The sequence below is a fragment of the Lontra canadensis genome, unplaced genomic scaffold (genome assembly GCF_010015895.1).
Source record: "Lontra canadensis isolate GAN:19392208 unplaced genomic scaffold, GSC_riverotter_1.0 scaffold25, whole genome shotgun sequence".
NCBI classification, from domain to species: domain Eukaryota; kingdom Metazoa; phylum Chordata; class Mammalia; order Carnivora; family Mustelidae; genus Lontra; species Lontra canadensis.
In genome coordinates this window covers 3,885,554-3,904,002 of record NW_022631019.1, presented here as the reverse complement: position 1 = coordinate 3,904,002, position 18,449 = coordinate 3,885,554, and the positions used below count along the sequence as shown (strand labels likewise).

Here is an 18,449-nt window from a genome sequence, read left to right as displayed (position 1 = left end):
TCCCCTGCACCAGCACTGTGTCCACACTGTGTTCCCGGGGCTCGTGTGCTGGTGGGGGGTGCTGTGTCCGTGATTGTTTACAAAGTTGGGAGTGAAAGTCAGAAGACTGTCCAGATGGAGGGTCTCCGCAGCCCTGGGAGCGTGTAGCCCCGAGGTGTTGACTGGCTGCCTATGCCTCGGGAGCGGGCCTCACTGGGCACACTGGTGTCCCCAGGAATAAGCACCATGACCCGCTAACAGAGGGGCTGACGAGCCCCTGGAAGCCTTTCCTTTCACGGACCAAAGCACGTGGAGGCCACAGTTGTCCTTGGAGAACTCTCACCTGAGCGGCCGGCACCTGGACGCCCTCAGCGGCTGCGCAGACGTCATGGTGCTCAGTCGCGGGCATCGAGCTGTCCCACGGCCTAACCCCTCTCCTTTGCCATTTCAGAGCCCAACACAGTCAGCTACAGCCAGTCCAGCCTGATTCACCTGGTGGGGCCTTCCGACTGCACCCTGCACGGCTTTGTGCACGGAGGTAAGGAGTCAGCGGCTGCTGCTCGCTCACGTCTCTGTCTCCGGGAGCCAGGCCGTCCGACCTGGTTTAGGCTCTGGTGTTTGATGAAGCAGAAGTTTAAACTTTTAAGAGGCTGCATGATAAATTGCCGAAATACAGCCGGCGCCGGTTTTTAAAATGGAAACGAAAGTCAGGTGGCTGGCTCTCCTGACAGAAGGTCACACGCAACCCTGGAAGCTGAGAACCGCAGGGTGTGTAGTGGCCTCGGGTTGGGGCAGGGCCTTTTGGGGCAGTGATGTCACCAGAGAGTAACAGTGTGACCCGTTACTGAAGCAGGGCTGCCACAGCATGTTTTTGGCTCTGACGTTCTCGTTTATTTCTTTCTCTGGTCAGATTCCACCTTAAACAACGTGGACCTTGAAGTTCCTGGCTCGGGAAATATAGGGGACTTAGCCCCAGGTTCATAGCGGGACACTTTTTACTTTAATGGAGAATTGATTGATTGATTGATTGATTGTAAGTCAGAGAAAACAGTAAGCATGGGCACAGTGCCATTCACTTAAGCTCTTGCCTCCAAGGCCGGGAGTACCAAGCTCTCTTTTCTTTTCCTCTCAGAAAACTCCTATTCATCCTTCAAAACCCAGCTCAAATGGTACCACTCTGTGCAGGGTTATGTTGCTATTTCTACCCAGGGCGGCTCAGGGCAGGGCTCGATCTTACTTTGTGTAGGCTCTAGGACTTCATACAGCGTCGAGCAGGTGCTCTCCTGAGGCGCGTTCCATGAGCAAGAGGCACAGATCACATCCATGTTCAGGAATACGGGATAACATGTCCTGGGCCTGTCGGCGTCAGAGAGTGCGCCCTGATTTGAGAAATACTTTTAAAGTTTGCTTCTTTTTTTTTTGTTTGTTTATAAGCTAATCCTCTTTGGTGTTTTTGTCTTTTTTTTTTTTTTTAATTTCACGATTGTTTTCCTCCTTCAACTAAATGTTGGCTGCAGTGTCCTTTAATCTGACTAACTTAGATCCTACCCATGACATTGGTACTGCCCAGGCCCATGCCTGCAGTGGTGGTCAGAGCGTCTTTGTACCCCAAGGACAACTGTGACCCCCTAAGCTTGCTTGTCTCATTTTCCTCACCAGCCCTTGCCTGCCTCCTGGAAGTGGGAGGCAGCCCCTCTTCTGAGCCCCCATCCGGAGCCCAGATCCCATCACTTTCAGCCTCACTGAGCTCCATTCTGCCTAAAATCAGTGAAGCTGCAGCAGAATTTTTGCTTGTCTTGTCCGTATGTTGGAATTTTGGGAGAGGCGGCATCTCCACATTTCGCCGTCTCCTGGTTGACAAACCCGGTCTCCATCCACACGTGCTGGACGGCATGAGTGAGGGAATTGCTGCAGATCTAGGACCCGTGCTCTGTCACAGAGCCTGAGCTGCTTCCCTCGAGGTAGGCACGTTTCTTTAAGAAGCGCGTTTAAGGAATGTTTATGTTGGCTTTGCGGTATTTAGTGCCTATTTTAGTAAAGGTTTTTGTGCCCACAAGTTTAAAAAAAAAAAAAAAGCCAATTATTTTCCCCAAGTGCAGTCATCTCTAAATAGCGCCTAGTAACTCACCAGGAGCGAGTGAACGAAATAAACGCCACGCTGAAATCACCTGCGAAGACCTGGGATTTCACGGCGTTTTCCTACGGAGAGGAAGCTGGCGATGCGAGGGGTGTCTGAACGCGTCTCCGTCAATGTTCTCTCTAACCTGTAGCTCAGTCATGCCAAGCGCAGAAAATCGTGAGCTGAGATGGAGGCTAATTCGTCTTTTATCCAGTAATTCTGGGCCATGTATATGTCTCTGAAAAACTCTCGCCCTGTCCCGTTTTCTGTGCCTTTCACACACCGGACAGTGTCAACCTTGCAGCCCGGCTCCCGTCCCTGCACTTAAGAGTGCACGATGCGGACGCTGACCGTGCTGAACTGGGGCAGGGGGCGGCCCCAGGTGGGAGGCAGGACTACAGTCCGGTGCCCGGTCTTTTGTCCTGTCCTGGGTGCACAGACAAGCTGTCCAGGGATTCACAGAGGGAAGCAGGAGCAGAGGGCAGCAAGCCGGAGGACACAGAGGATGTTGGTCCCCTGTGCCAGGAAGGAGGGCCGTCTGCGTCCCTGTGGTTGTGGTTTCAGGGTCTCGGCACGAGTTCCAGCCTGGCTTTGGGCTTCTGCCTTCCCTGAGTCCTGAGTGAAGCCACGCGGGTCCCTTCCTCCTCTTCTGGCCTCCCATCCCCTCCGCTCCCCGCTGTTGGTTTTATCCCTGAAGCGGTGACCTGGCGGGTACTTGGGGGGTGTTTAGGTTCATGCCACAGTGAAGACCTGATTATAAACTCATCCAGACGCCCATCCTTGATAAACAGTAAGAAGAGGAATTGATGGTCCTTCCCGAACATACTAAAGCACAGGCGTCTGAGCCCCAAAGTGAGCGTTTTCCTCCAAGGCCAGGACTGCGGTGAGGGCTGTGCCGTCATGCGTGTTCCTGCGGCTTCGGGGACTGGAGGTGCTGGCATTAAACCAGAGGGACACTCGGAGGCCCCGGCACTGACAGAAAGGAGAGAAGGCTCTGTCTTTGCAGATGGCACAGTGACATACCTGGGCGACCCCAGAGATTCCGTGATGAAGATAACTCAGGTCATTAAAGAATTTAGGGAAGCAGCAGCATCTAAAATGACCGATACTTGCCCGAAATAGAAAAATGACTTTTTGTTGTTTCTGTTTGTAGGCATGTCTGTTGTCCCAGGTGTGTTTTGGGTTGAATTTTATTTATATCACGAAATATCACTTTTCAGTAATTTGGTGGAAAGCTATAGGGCCAGTTTTGTCTGTCTGATTGTCTTCTTCAAGGTCTTGTTCTCGTCTTCCGTTGGTTCCGGAGACGATCGCTGCTGCTTTCTTCCTCTGGGACGCTCCCTGCCTGGTCCTCTGTCGGCTCTCCCACGCGGGCCGGGAGGGGGGTCGCTGCCCAGCACGGCCCACACACGGCGATGGCGGGGGGCTCCCTGGGGGCCACCCAGCATCACCCAGGGCAGGCTGGAGGAAATGTCTCCGCCGTGAATTCCTCACTTCTGAACCTCTGGTGGCCTTGGATGTTTCTTTGGCACTTTCACAAACCTTATTCACTAGTTTAAACCAAGGTATCCTACGGGAGGGTCCAAAATGGCTTTTGCCAAAATGCAGCTGCTCCGTCCTCTCTTCGTCGGGGCCACAGCTCTGGCTGTGCTCCTGGCTTGTGGCTCTGTCTCTCGGGGGGTCACTTGGTGGGCCGGCGGCAGACTCGTCTCATCGCCGTGTCTCCCACCCACTCCGAACACCCAGCCCCCGGTCCCCTGTGGAATGCCTCTCGGTACAGTTACACCTGCCGGACAGCCATGCAGGATGCGTTTCCTTGGAGAGGGCCGCCCTCCGCCCCCCGCGAGCCGGGCTGCTCGTTCCCTGCACTGCCCTGTGCTGGTCATCCTCACAGAGTTTGTTTTCTGGTGGCTTCCTAGGGAAGGCGTATGTCAGCCGGATGAACGGCTCAGCGGCTGTGCGGAAGGCCCCACACAGTGGCTTCCACCAGACAGACGACAGCTGCGCCCTGTGGGATGACGAAGCTGTAAGGTGTCCAGGGCTCCTCGGGAAGCTTGCTGGTGTTGGCGACCCAGGCTCCCTCTGCCCAGTCTGCCATCCCTGGGGTGGCCCCATTTGGGTGGTGAGGCGGCATGTGGTGGCACCAGCGTTCCAGCCCGGAAGGCCAGGGGGGCTCCCAGGAAGCGGCACCCACCGCTCGCATCTGCTGGTGGGTCCAGCTGGCCAGACGTGTCAGTCAAGCTCCAGAGCTGCTGTAGGAGAGAGGGAGAAGTCACTGGGGGGGCGGCCTCTATGGGGGGCTCAGGAGTAGTTTTCTGGATTTGGCATGTGTCAAGCGTTTCCTGGCTGGGTGTAGCATTGTCTCCCCAGGACTTGGAGGCGTTGGTATATCCCCTTCCTGCAGCCAGGGTCCCTGTTCAGAGATGTGGGGAGTCTGTGGTTCTCTCCCTCCGCTCTCTGGCCGCACCTCAGCCTGTCCCTCTTCCCTGAGCCTCACGGCTCGCTCTGGCCTCTGCCCTGGGCCCATCCACAAGCTTCCTGCGGACTGCTTTCCCGAATAACATGGAATTGAGTGGTCCGCGTTTCCTGGGCTCCTCTCCTTTGCTGTGCCCCCCCCAACCCACGCTGCACTTCACAGACCCTCCCCTGGCGCCGGGGATTCAGAACAGCCCAGCTGTCTGGAGTCTGGGGACTGCACTGGTGAGTCCCGGCTCTGGCTCCATCCCTGCAGCTCCAGCCAGCCCCAGCTTTCCACAGCCTCTTACTCCTCAGCGCGCCCCCCTCTGGTGCGTCTCCTTCCGCCTTTTCCCCAGAGTCAGCGCTCCTTTTGGGCTTCGGACCCTCTTCTCACCCACTTGCGGGTGTCTGCCCCAGTGGCCGGCTCATCCTTCCCGTGGTGTCCGTCTGTCCACTTTCCCGAGAGGTCGTGGATTGTGGTCTCATCCTCGCCACCTGCCGGGATCGCCAGGGCCCTCAAAAATGCAGATGCCCGCCTCAGCCCCCTGTCCCCCGGTTGGACCAGGTGCCATGCGGAGGCCGAGTGCTGGGGTCCTGGTGATTCTGACAGACGGGTCACCTGAGTTACCAGCAGCTGCTGGGAACGTGTGGCCCTGGGGAAGAGGCCACAGCTGGGAACAGTGAACCGTGCTCAGACCCGGCGCCCAGAGTGTTTCCTGCCTCGGAACACTATTCCCAGCGGTCCCCACTGCTCCCCGGTGTCCTCAAATGAGCAGCCAGCGCCGTGCCAGGCTAACGACTTACAAACTAGATGACAGAGAACCTTGTTCTTAAAGTTAATTACTGTTGTCCTCTTAATAACCCTGAGGAAAACCCCAGAAACCGGGAAAGGAAAGAAGTTTACAGACTCTCAGGGAAGGGTGTCGGGGGCAGCCAGAGCTCCATTCTGGATGGTCAGCCCCGACCGCACCTTCCAGAGCTTCCGTGAGGGGTGGACCTGCGGGGCCCTCGACCCAGGGGCTGACCTGGGTGATGCCAGTCGCCTCTCCGGTGCCTGTCCCGGACCTCTAGAGCATCAGAGGAGGGGGCGTGGGGTCGTCTGTGGTAGGCTCTTGTGTTCACAGTCACATCTGGTTCTGAGTAAAAACTGCCTCTGCTCCAAGACGAGAAGGCAGCAGCGTGGCGGAGAACTGGGGCTGACCCGGTTTCCTAAACTTGTCTGTCCGTCAGCAGTCATCTTGGTGCCTGTCAGGAACACAGATTCCTGGGCCTTCTCCAGGAGGGTGTGATGAGCTGGTCTGGGCCCTGGCCTGGGGACCTGCATTTTGACACAAATGGCCTAGTGGTTCTTGTGATTCGGGGCTCCCAGAAGCTCCCAGTGAGGGGCCTTTCGTCTCGATGCACCCAGCGACTATGCCCTCTCACCTCATTCCCCCAACCTCTCAAGAACATCGGACGCCCACCCCGCTCCAAGTCCCCTCCTGGGTTCATGTCTCCCCACCCCGAGAAGCCTCCAATAAGTCCGCGGCGGGCCCCAGCATCTGCATAGTCAAGCGCTTCCCAGATGACTCTCCCCATGCCGACAGTGAGGGCTTCTGGGGGTCTTCCTGAATCGCGGATTGCCCTGTCGCCTGAGGCCTGGGTGTCTTTGCTCCCCCATATCAGTCCCGGACCTTCTCCTCCCTCTCCGTCTTTTCTCCTCGTGCCTTACCCGGCCCCGTGGCCTCTGTGACCTTATCCAAGTGGCCTGTGATAAATTTGTTCTTCCTTGCTCGAGTGGTCTCAATGTCTCCCCTGGGACAGTGGCCCCGTGGACCTGGTCTTTCTCTTCCTTTCTCCACTCGGCTGTTCTTTTCATCACTTCTATGGAGTGGATGACGATGACACCCCCTAGAACAGTGTGGCTGTCCTCACCTGGCCCCTACCCCGGGCCTTATAACCTCCCTTTCTGTACAGGGGTTTGGAGAGGGTGGATTAAATGAGATAATAGGGGGCAAACAGCTGGCACGTAGGGAACACTTAGTAAAGGTTGGTGGTGGTTACGAACTGCAGGCCCTTGAGCAGCGCGGGTTTGAACCGCACGGGTCCTCCTATGTCTGGATTTTTTTCAACAAAGACAGGACAGCGTGTATGTGTATTATCTCTTCCTTGTGATTTTCATGTCATTTTCTTCCCCTTTGCTGACTTTACCGCACGACACCGAGTACGGTGCACTCGACGCGCGCAGTCCGTGTTAATCCGCGGGTCCTGTTGGGGGAGGCGCGTGCTCAGCGGTGCGCTGCTAGTGGTTAGGTTTGGGGGAGTTGAAAGTTAGAGGCGGGTTTGTGAGGGGATCGGCGTGTAACCCCACCGTGTTGTTCCAAGGCCAACTGTAATATTTATTTGGTTTACTAGCTTTAGTACAGACGCAGAGGAAACACGGAGAGCACATGCTCTTTTCTCCCATCCTGGGAGGTGTTTGTAAAATATCGTTTATGTGAGCACAAAGCATATCTTAACGGTGGGACCCGCCTTAGCTTCCGTAACGGGAACGTAGCCACCTGCGAGTCAAGCCCGTCCTCTAAATGGAAGAGTCAAGTCCGGGCTTCTGGATAGTCCAGAACCACAAATAGCAGAAAGGAGAGCGTTTCCTGTCAAAAATCGGGTTTGGCTAAAGATATTCTCAGAGGAGAGAGTGGGTCACTTGGAACTTGTGCTACCTAAAAAGAAAAATTAAAAATAACTGAGTGCTGGAATTGGAAAAAGCGCAGCAGATCCACCCCCAGGAAGGAGGGGGACGGGGGCAGCAGCAGGCCTGGCTGTGCGTGCCCGTCTTAGGCCCCCCCACCCAGCCCACTGCTGTCCCTCGTCTTTGCTCCGTCCCCGCCCTGGTCCCACCTCCCGGCCACGGGACCTGTGAATGTTGGGCTGTCAGAGCCCTGCCCCCTTCCTGTCCTCCCCAGGTTGCGGGGTCCTGGGGCCCCACACCTCCGGCATCTCCCCTCCCTGACCTGCCCCAGGCAGCACATCACTCTCGGCAAAGCCTGACTCTGCCCGTGGCAGCCGCAGCTCTCCTGGCGCAGGTCTCGCCGCTGCCTGCAGGACGCCGTCCAGCCTCGTCACTGCTCTCGAGACTGTCTTTCCCTAAGCGCACCTCTTGCTTTTCTTTCTCCATATCTTTGCTCATCCTCTTCCCACCTGCACCCATTCTGTGTGCCCAGCCCTCATCCTGTCTCCTCCCTGGTGCTCCAGGAGCCCCCCTCTCCCCAGGAAGTAGCAACCTCCCCTTCCTCCTTATGCCTCCTCGCACGTGTGTTTCTTCTTACACATTTCGGTCTTTCTGTCACTTCTGATGGTGGCGATATTCTCAGGTGTTTATTTCCTGGAGGTGGCAAGCTTTCTTGTTCTGACTTCCTCCCTTCCCAGCCACTTTGCAGAGAACCTTATGCATGGAAGGAACTTGATGGTGTCCGCTGATTGAGCGAAAGACGTCATTCGGGAAGGTGCTTGGAGTTGATGCTGCCCACTGTCTGTGTCCTGAGCCATTAGCGGTTTGTCTCAGAATCACAGCTCGTAAATCCAGCTGAGTGTGGCTCTCCAGCATCCTTAGATCAAGCTCCAGACTGGGCCCCAGTCGGCGGGCACTTGTAGGACAGGCCGGGCTTTCCAGCACACTGAGGTGGCGGCGTTCTGCAGGGGAGCCCACACCCGTATGCCTGATCTTGCCTGGCACTCGGCTAGAGTGTGGGGTGGTCACCGACCCCTTAACTGGACCCATTCTGCCTCTCTTGCCAAGGCCAGGGGTCTGGTCGGTTTCAGCCATGGCTGCACCCCGGCTGCGGAGCCCGTCAGCCGGGAAAGGACGCATGACACAGGGAGCGTGAGCATTGATTGGCCCTGGGAAAGAATGCCTCGGTTTCAGAAAATAAGGGGCTGGGGTGAGTCGTTTTCTAGCCTGTGCTGTCCCCGTGAGTCTGCAAATAAATTTATCCGTGGGGACCCCTGCCTCTAGCTCTAAGACACTCTGATGGTCTGTGCTGGGGCCCCCGATTTCTGGGGTGACCTTGCTGACCCGACGGGGCTCCCAGGTCTGCAGCTGACTTGCTTTGGAAAAAAAATAATGGAATCGTGACTGTCATAAAACCTTTATCAGTTGGAGTTACTGGGGTGCCACTTGTCACAGTGTCCTCGGCGCCCTCAAGCCAGCTGGGGAGGCCAATCATCTCTTCCCTGGCAGAGTGGTCTCCCCAGGCCACCTGTGCCCCCTGCCATACCTCCCCTCCCCCTTTCATCTTGGTGCCTTGGTGAGCTGTCTGCCCTCCGTCCTCCTGTCTCTCTCATCGTCCTTTCTGGAACCTGCTCCCAACACTTCCCTCCTGTCAAGGAGCCCTCTGGCCCGCCATTGCCAAAGCCCGAGAGCAGGTCTTGGCGCGCACGGCTCGTGCAGCCCCTCCTCTCAGCCTCTCTCCTAGGCCCCTTCCCTCCCCTCCTTGCGCCCGTGGCCTTGGGGCCTCATGCTTGCTCCCTCCCTTGGGGACTCATCTGGCCTCATGCTGCCCTGGGCCTTCGGCTCCCAGGTTTATCGCTGCAGCTGAGTCCCCAGGACCTCCTCTGGGATGGCTGATGGGCTCCCCCAGCACTCCCCCTGCAGCGGCGGCCAGGCCACCCCCTCGGCGTCTGGCCAGAATTCCCACAACCTCCCCGGACTCAGCTGGCTCTTTCTCGGGCTCTGCTCCCCATCTATCTGCAAGTCCTTTGGGCTCTACCTGCCAAACAGATCAGAATGGGAGCTCTCCCCACCAACGCGGTCCCCTCCTGCTCCCCACTTCCACTGAAGTGGCCTCTTGCCTGACCCCCTCGAGCGTCTCTTCTCTGCACGGCGGCCTCATCTATCCCTTCGGAGCAGAAGCACAGTCCAGCCCGCCCTGTTCCAGGCTCCGCAGTGGCTCCTGTCTCGCTCCCAGAAGAAGCCAGATCTGTCTTTCCTTCCTTTTTTTTTTAGAGGTGGGGGGAAGAGAGAGGATGTTAAGTAGGCTCCAGGCTCAGCACAAGCCACACACAAGGCTGGATCCCACGACCTTGAGACCATGACCTGAGCCGAGATCAAGACTCGCTCAACCGACTGAGCCACCAGGCGCCCCAAAGTCCGATCTTATTTGTGCTGCGTCTGTCCTTATGAGGCCTCCCTCCAGGAGGGCCTTCCCTTATGCCTCCCAGTCCTCCCCATCTTGTACCCCTCTTGCCCTCCTCCGGTCCCTCGCCTTCCCAAGAAGCCTGGGACCTTTCCAGCTGCAGGCTCTGCCGCTGCTGTTCCCTCTTCCTGGGCTGCCATTGTTCCCTCTGCTAAGTTTCTGCCGCCCGGACAGCTGCCCAGCTGCTCCCCTTTCTCTGCAGGTCACTGGAGGAAAGGCGGGTCTTCCTGGTCCCCCTGTGAAAGGTGGACTCCTCCTTGATGTGCTCACGGGGTGCCCAAGCGTTTACCACGCCCTAACGAACACCTGCCCGTTGGCTCCCTGCCCCACCCAGAACGCAGGCTCATGGCTGGGGGCCTTGGTCTCATGGGCTCACTGCGGCATCCTCAGCCCTGAAAGCAGGGCCTGGAGCCGGGCAGACATGCAGGGCGCCGAGTGGATGACCTGGAGAGAGTGCGGGGCCGCAGCACGGCGGCCGAGTCAGCCCCACGGAGGAGCCTGTGCAGGACTGTGAGGCGCAGGTGTGCGGCAGAGCCTGACGCAGACACCGCGGCCCCGAAACACCCAGCAGCCAAGGGGCCTCATGTGGCTCCCGGGGGTCCTGAGGCTGGGGGACTGCGTGGCTTAGCGGGGACCTGAAGGAGAAGGCGGCAGGGAGACAGGTGGTTCACGGGCGGAGACAAGCCTGGTGGCCCAAGCAGAGCCCATCTGGGAGACAAGGTGCAGAAGGGGCCTCCCGCACAGAGGCTCTTGTGCTCTCGGATTCCGTGGGCGGTTGGGAACGAGCAGTGTTTTGCACCCGTGGGAGGAATTGATTTCACGCAAAATACAGAACAAGGCACAGATGCTCCTTTCCAGTTTTGTGGCCTCGTTTAGCTGGGGCCCTGCTGTGTGGTAGACAGGGTGCCAAGCCCTCGGTCGGGGAAGAGGGAGAAAACGGGGTGAGGCATGTTTCTGCCTTTTGAGGAACGGGTCTGGGGGCTCCTGAGGTGAGCAAGCAAATGCTGGTTCAGGGCCCAGTCCCTTCGTGGTGCAGCTGAGCGCTCCTCCCGCTTCCCACTTTCTAAGAATCTTTAGTTTTGAAAATGTTCTTTGTAGCTAAAGCTCCACAGAGCAGCTTCATGACCACCCAGGTGGTTCCAGGATGCGGGGCCAGAGGCAGAAACCCAGGTGAGTGGACCAGCCGGCTGCTCCCCCTCCTCCCCTCCAGGCTGACAGAGGGGTCTGTGCCGCCGGGTCTGACCACCCTGCTCACGCCTGTCCCACGGACTGGTTTCCTCCTGCCCGCTGGCCCTCTCGGTGGCCTCTCCAGCCAGGGACGTCTTCACCCAGAAATGTGTGTGTTTTGCTTGAGAACCCCAGTCAGCTCTACGGCACCAGAATGTCCTTCTCTGTGGGTGTCCTGGGATCTTTCATCTTTGGTACCAGATTAATTAGCTTTTGCTGCCCATTTAGCTGCATCGTTAGGGCCACTGATGTCCCCTGACAGTGTCTTTCACATTTAGGATCACGAGCATGGGATTCCTAAATATTACCCTTCACCCTGACTCGAGTCTTTTCTCTGAGGAAACTGACGCCCCCCCGGAGTGGTTCTCAGCCTTCAGAGACGCGACCCAGCCCTGTGTGACCCCCGGGACTCAGTCCGCCCTTCCCAGAGTGGGTAGCGGGGAGGGGGCTGAGCGTACAGGGCCCGCTGATCCCTAATCTCCTTGCGGTTGGGACAGGAAGCCGCCTGCCCTACTTTCCCTGCTGCCTTGTTCGCAAGAGGGAAGCATCGATTCTCAAACAGCAGTGAAACACGGCCAGGCAGCCCCTTTCCCTGGCCCCGGGGCGTGTGGGAGCCACGGTCCTGCCGTGCCTGAGGCCTCTGCCCAAGTTCCTGCTTTTGATATTCTAACGTTAGAAACCCATCGTCTTTATTACCCTGTGTATGAATTGCCACAAATAATCCTTACTAATTACCTTACCTAATACTCCCCTGACCCCTCCCAGCTCAGTCACTTTTCACAGAGCTGCCCACAGGTGCTTCTGGAACCTGGCAGGGAGACGCCGGACTGTCTGGGGAGGCTGTCACTCAGTCGGCTCCCAGAATAAGCCGTTGCCATTGCGGAGGGGTGGGCTAGTTAAAATAGGATGAACTTACTATTGTTTCCTTAATATAGGAGCCTGGCACCCACACTCCGTCAGCTAGGATTAAATATAGAAACGGGGGCATCTCAAATCGCCACCCACGGGGCGGGCAGCGGCGGCGCTGGGCTCAGAGCTGCTAACTGCCGCTCTGGGTTTGTAGGCAAGCGTGACCCAGGCAGCCAGTCAGGCCTGAGAATAAATTTAAGCCTCTATTTTTAAGCCAGCCAACATGTTGTCGATACTTAAAAAACCTATGAGCAGTTAAATGTTAGATTCAAAAATAATCTCTTGGTGCCCGCTGTTTATCTGCGAGCTCGTGGCCGGGCAGGTCTCGTTTTTTTCCTTCCCATAATTCCTGAAATGGATGTAGCATCTAAGGACAGCAAATCTACAATTTTGTTGTCATTTTTAAAATGGCGAGTCCCGGGTAATGAGGACAGCACACAACAGACTGTAATTTGCCAAAGTGATGTCCCCGTCGTGGGCAGCCCCCATTGTGCCGGCACGGGGAGAAACTGACATGCTTTTCCGGCGGGACCCCGGGCAGAGGCAGGTTTTGGAAGGCTTGGGTACTCGATGTTTCACATGTAAGTGTAGAAAAGGGAGCAGGAGGTGGGGAGTTCAGTGTCGAGGAGGGCAGGGGGCTTTCCGCAGGGCGGGGGGTGTTTGTGTTTGACAGAGTTTATCTCTCTCTGTGGACAGGTCATAGCGTACTGCATCTGCCGCCCTCGCTTTGCGGTAATTGTCCTTACAAATATGTCAGGACGGGATGAGATTTTTCATGGTCTTACTTCCACCTGGGCCACGTGACCTCGTGGTTGTCTCCCAGCCGCAGATGACAGGAGCATCTCAGAACCAGCCCCATGCAGCGATGTGTCCCGCGTGGGTCCTCTCCGTACCATGAAGACGGAGAAGACAGCTTGAATTAACATTTTATTATAATCTCGACTTTAGATCCACTCTCTTCCCTCTAAGCAGGCACCAGACATCCCTTGACACTCAGGACCCCAGGGGACCTGTGCCTCCAGCTCCGAAAGCCCCAGGACACCTCCTTTTTCTTTCTTTTTTTCGGGAGGAGGGGCAGAGGGAGAAGGAGAGGGAGAATCCCAAGCAGGCTCCACGCCCAGCACAGAGCCCGACACACAGCTCTATCTCACAAGCCTGAGATCATGACCTGAGCCGAAGTTAAGGGTCATACTCTTCATGAGTCACCTGGGGGCCCTCAAAGAGACTTCCCTGATTCAAGGCCAAACACTTGAGTTCTGGACAGAGATTTTCCATGTAGTGAACCCTGAAGACTGCCTTGCTGTCCCTTCCTGTCGAACCGCCGTGGCCTCCGTGGGAGGTTCAGATTAATGGACGTAGTGAGAGCCTTCCTGCAGCTTGGACCCTGTGCCCCTAGGCTGTCCCCGGTGGAGCAGACCCTGACCTCTTCCCAGGCCTCCGTGTGTGGCCGTGTGAGATTGCCGCCCAGCCACATTGCGCACTGCCCACATTCATCACTGTTTCCGGTACCTAGGATAAATCCCCAAGTTGGGGCACAGTCTCGTAATAGACACCCATGGTGTGACCAGCCTATCCTGTCTCTGGGCAGTAGAAGTCTGTGGGTTCAGTCCATGAGTGGCCTTTGCCATAAAATGCTGATTTTTTTTTTTCTTTGTAAGGTTTGTAGCTAATCATGGTTCTCTCCCCTGTCCCAACTCAGATTTGTATGCTGGCTGTTAGGGTCTGGAGGAGGCTATCTTTTTTTAATTTTTAAAATTTAAATTAAATTAACATAATGTATTATCAGTTTTAGAGGTAGAGTTCAGTGATTCATATACTGCTTATAACACCCAGTGCTCATTACATCATATGCCCTCCTTAATGCCTCTCCCCCAGTTACCCCATCCCCCACGCCTCTCCCTTCCAGCAACCCTCAGTTGGTTTCCTAGAGTTAGAGTCTCTTATGATTTTTCTCCCGCTCTGATTTCATCTTGTTTTATTTTCCGCTCCCCTCCCCTATGATCCTCTGTCTTGTTTCTCAAATACCACATATGAGTGAAATTACATGACAGTTCTTTCTCTGATTGACTTGTCTTGCTTAGCATAATACTCTCTAGTTCTATCCATGTCACTACAAATGGCAAGATTTCAGTTTTGATGGCTGTGTAGTATTCCTTTGTAGATATCCCACATCTTTATCCATTTATCTGTTGACGGACAGCTGGCCTCTTTCCATAGTTTGGCTGTTGTGGACATTGCTGCTATAAACACTGGGGTGCACGTGCCCCTTCAGATCACTACATTTGTATCTTTGCGGTAGATACCAGTAGTGCAAGTGCAGGGTCATAGGGTAGCTCTATTTTCAACTTTCTGAGGCACCTGCATGCTGTTTTCCAGAGTGGCTGCACCCACTGTTCTTTGGGTGTTGAGTTCGATAAGTTCTTAATAGATTTTAGATATTAGTCCTTTATCTGATAAGACATTTGCAAACATCTTTTCCCATTCTGCCGTTGTCTTTTGGTTTTGTGGGCTGTTTCCTTTGCTGTGCAGAGGTTTTTATCCTGATGAAGTCCTAAGAGTTCATTTTTGCTTTTGTTTCCCTCGCCTCTGGGGACGTGTTTAGCAAGAATTTGCTGTGGCCGAGGTCACAGAAGTTGCTGCCTGTGTTCTTCTCTTAGGGGACACCGATCCCTTCCGTCTTGGCTGAAGTGAATCCCTGTGCCGGTCTCTCCTAAGACGGCAGCAGCAGCTGCGTCTCGGTCCCCGTCCGGTCATCTGCCATTTCCACCACATAGCAGCACCTTCCGTGAGAAAAGTCACGGTAATAAAAGCATCATTTTAAAATCAAGAACAGGAATGTGTTTTTTAAAACCTTCTGTTCTGGAATGCTCAGATATGCACAGAATGGAGGGAAGAGTGTGCTGGACCCCAGGTGTCCCTCTGTGTCCCAGGTGCCTTGTAAGCAGCATCTCTGCTCCCCCAATCCAGCCGGAGGGGAGCTCTGCTCTTTTCAGTTTATTGGATTTTGTTTTTCCCACACAGTAAGAGGGTTTTAGTTAGTCACCAATGTTTAAAAATTGGTAGATGCCTTATAAACGTGTAGGTTCCAGTCTTGTCTGGAATCATCGCAAGGCTGGTAGCACGAGGTCGGCATTCCTGGGGGGGGAAGGCCACAGGCAGGGCCAGGCAGCTGCCCTGCTTACCGCCGCTGATCGCCCCCCTGGCCCTGCAGACATTTGGCTCTGCAAGCCTCATCCTGAACATGCTTCCTCGTGAGCTCTCACGAGTGGGATGACGTCTGTTTTCCCACCTTGTTCTGAATGTTTAGAAAGAATTCTGGATCCGGGGGGAGTGAACGTTAGTTTCTGAGATGACTGACTGACTGACTGACTGAACACAAGAAAAGCGTTGGGTGGACAGAGTGAGAAGGAGGGTGAGAATCTCTAGCAGACCCTCCCCGGCGGAGCTCAGAGGCAGATGCCAGTCTCGGCCCTGAGATCATGACCCGAGCGGAAATCAAGAGCCAGACGCTTAAGTCACTGAGCGCCCAGGTGCCCTCTAAGACTTTAGATGGCCATTAGGTTGGTTCATCTCACTCTGCTCCTTTTATAGGTCAAACATGGTTGAATATTGGCAATTTCATGTAGTTCAGCCTAATGAGAAACATGGTTTAATGTTTGAATACGAAGTAAGTAGCATGTGTTTTCCTGGGGGGGGCAGTGTTGGGTGGGGGAGACCAGCAGGTGTGCAGTTGTGAGCCCGTCAAAGTAAGGGGACAGTTGAGCAAAAGCCAACGCCTGCAGCCTGATGTTTTAAGATCACCTTGGCCTGCCGTGAGCCGGCTTTTCTGGTGTGTTTGTTTTATGTAACGGCTTTACCGAGACGATTCGCGCGCCGTCACAAGTGCTTGATTTCCGGTGTATTCCGGTTCACGGCCATCACCACAGTCAACGTTAGAACAGTTTCGTCCCCTCAAAGAGAAGCTCCACACCCATCAGCTCTCACTCCCCATCTCCCCCACCCCCCAGCCCTGGCAACCGTTAATCTGCTTTCTACGGTTCTGCCTGTTCTAGACCTTTCTTATAAAAGGAATCCTACAACGTCTGGTCTTTAGGACCTGGCTTCTTCCCTGAGCAGCATGTTTTCGGGGCTGCTCTGTGTTGCGGCGTGGGTCAGGGCTTTGCTCATTTTCGTTGCTGGATCATATCCCACTGCACAGAGGGGCCGCACTTGCCCGCCTGCTCATCAGTGGACGCGCGTGTGGCTCATGTCCCCTGTTTGGCCATCGTGAGTGACGCGGTCATGAAAAACGTGTACAAGTTTTTGTGTGACCACGAGTTTTTAGTTGTCGTGGGTGCACATGTAGGAGAGGAACCGCTGGGGCGTAGGTAACTCTCTGTTCAGCCTTTTGAGAAACTCCCGCCTCTTTCCAAAGCGGCCGCACCGTTTCCATCCCCTCCGGCCGTGTGCGGGCTCTGATCTCCGTGCTCTCGCTGACGCTTGCGACCTGACTTTGGATGCGGCCATGCCGGCAGGGTTTGTAACTCACTTCCTGAGGGAGTAGGGTACCTGGAGAGGGTAGGAAAAGGACCCATCGTTTCGTGAGTGGCCTAGACCGTCAGCTGCGGTCTGTTGTCCGCAGACTCTGCTAAGGAAGCCAGGTTCCCGCACAGGTTCCCGCAGGAGCGTCAGCCATGCCCGGTCACCCCCCTACACCCCCGGCTGCTGGGGACTGGGAGGGCTTTGTCTTTTACGACTGGGCTCCAGGGTGGGAGGTGGCCTCCCTGACCTGCCGTGTGCCCCTTCTCTGTGCAGGTGTCACCATGAAGCTCATGGATGAGGTGGCAGGAATCGTGGCTGCGCGTCATTGCAAGACCAACATAGTCACTGCCTCCGTGGACGCCATCAACTTTCACGACAAGATCAGAAAAGGTAACGGGCTCTGGGGACAGATGGAAGCCGGGTGGTCATTGGCGCTCCGGCTCCCTCGGCCAGCTTGCTGGTGGTCCGCGCCCCGCGTGCCCGCACCCCGTGTCTGCCCATCTCCCCAGAGGAACGGGAAGCCGGCCTTGCGCTTTGTTCTTGTGGACGCCTCCGTGAGGCTAGGATTGGTGGGCTGGGTTTTTCAGACTTGTAACACGCACAGTTCAGATGTGTCTGGGGCCTTTATGCTGCTGGGGAACCCACCAGACCCTCTTAAAATGCTCCACGAACGGAGCCCTCTAAAGAGCTTACGAGCACGGCTCCGGTGACCGGTGCCCCAGACCTTCCACGTTTCCTCTGGGGGAGGAACAGATAAGCCACGATATAAGTAGCGGTGGGATCCGAGCAGAGAAGCCCACAGGCCAGCAGCCAGGCATCCCTGGGGTTTGGGACTCCCCATGTCCCAGAGACTTGGCAGCCTCCCAGGAGAGAGGGCCAGCTCCTCACGCCCACCCCATGGGACTGCTGAGGGTGTGAAGTGAGTAAACGTCCCCTCCCGACGCAGGGTGATTTCCACGTGTGTTGTGTCTTCTGCTGTGAGGCTCGGTGCCCTGGACAAGGAGCGCTTGCTGTGGGCTCGGGTGACGTCACTGCAGCGGGAGCCTGGCATTGTTCGCAAGCAGCTTCACTGGGAAAGCCGTTGGGTCAGACCGGTCCCTGGCTGGGGGTGGTGGTGGTGACACTGGTCTGTCCTGAGCCCCCCAAGGCCTTCCCGACCCTTGAAGGCGGCGGGGCCAGCACTGCCAGCACGTTCTCTCTTGAACACACTAGTGGGGAAGCCCCCCAGCACGGGGCCAGAAGGGTCCTGGCATTGGAAGGGTAGAGGCCTGCCTGCCTGCTCGGGGCCATCGAGAGCAAGTCTAGCATGCCCTCGTAGGGTCTGGGTGATCTTAGGGTGCGGAAAAGGTGTTTGGCTCCACTCTGTCTGCTTCACACAATCCCTTCGTACCTGGTGGGTGTTTGCCACACAGACCTCAATGCCATTTTAGAACTGGTCCACGGAAGGTAGGTCTTGCTGTCCTGGATCATCCTCCATGGGCCTGTGGTATCGAGTGCCATGGTGGCACGAACATTCGGGAAAGGCAGAATCCCGTGCCAGGATTCCCTGCATCTGATTTTCTAGAGCCACTCCCCGGACAAGTCCCTGCGGTCACAACTTCATTGTCAAACACAACTTCAAATCCATGGTGGAAAAGGCATTCACGTTCCAGGACCTTGCTCTGTTCCATGTCTCCCAAGTGCCCTTTGAGAAGCGCCAACTAGGAAAAGAGACAGACTTTCCTGGAGAGCCAGTGTCCGCGTCGGCCGGCTCAGCAGATGTGCTGTGTGGCTCAGGGAAGCTCCCAGAGAATGACCAGAGTCTTCACCCCAATCCTTTGTACGACCAGAATTAACTTCCAAGGGGGAGCTGGGGAAGGAGAATGGTTGGTTCCTGGTCCTTGTGAATTACTGATTTGCAGGCAAGACCGTGAACTCTCCTGGAGGACAGGGCCCTTTCTAGGACCCATTTAGCAACATGAAAGTCACTGGGGCAACGTGTGTGCAGCTGTCCCTGACAGATACTGTCGGTTTCTAAAACGTTCCTCTTACGCCAAAACACAGAGAAAGGATCTTCATTTTCAGAA

At 55.8% G+C, this 18,449-nt stretch overlaps 1 protein-coding gene across 3 annotated transcripts in view; it reads left to right on the top strand.

Annotated features, from left to right (window-relative positions):
• The window catches only part of ACOT7 (acyl-CoA thioesterase 7), a 92,036-nt gene that overhangs the window by 49,640 nt on the left and 23,947 nt on the right, over positions 1–18,449 (top strand). For all 3 annotated transcript variants that reach the window (XM_032863264.1, XM_032863265.1, XM_032863266.1), the window contains exons 6-7: positions 431–517; positions 16,657–16,773. In XM_032863264.1, coding sequence (XP_032719155.1) covers positions 431–517; positions 16,657–16,773 — 204 coding nt within the window. The remainder of the gene's footprint in view (positions 1–430; positions 518–16,656; positions 16,774–18,449) is intronic.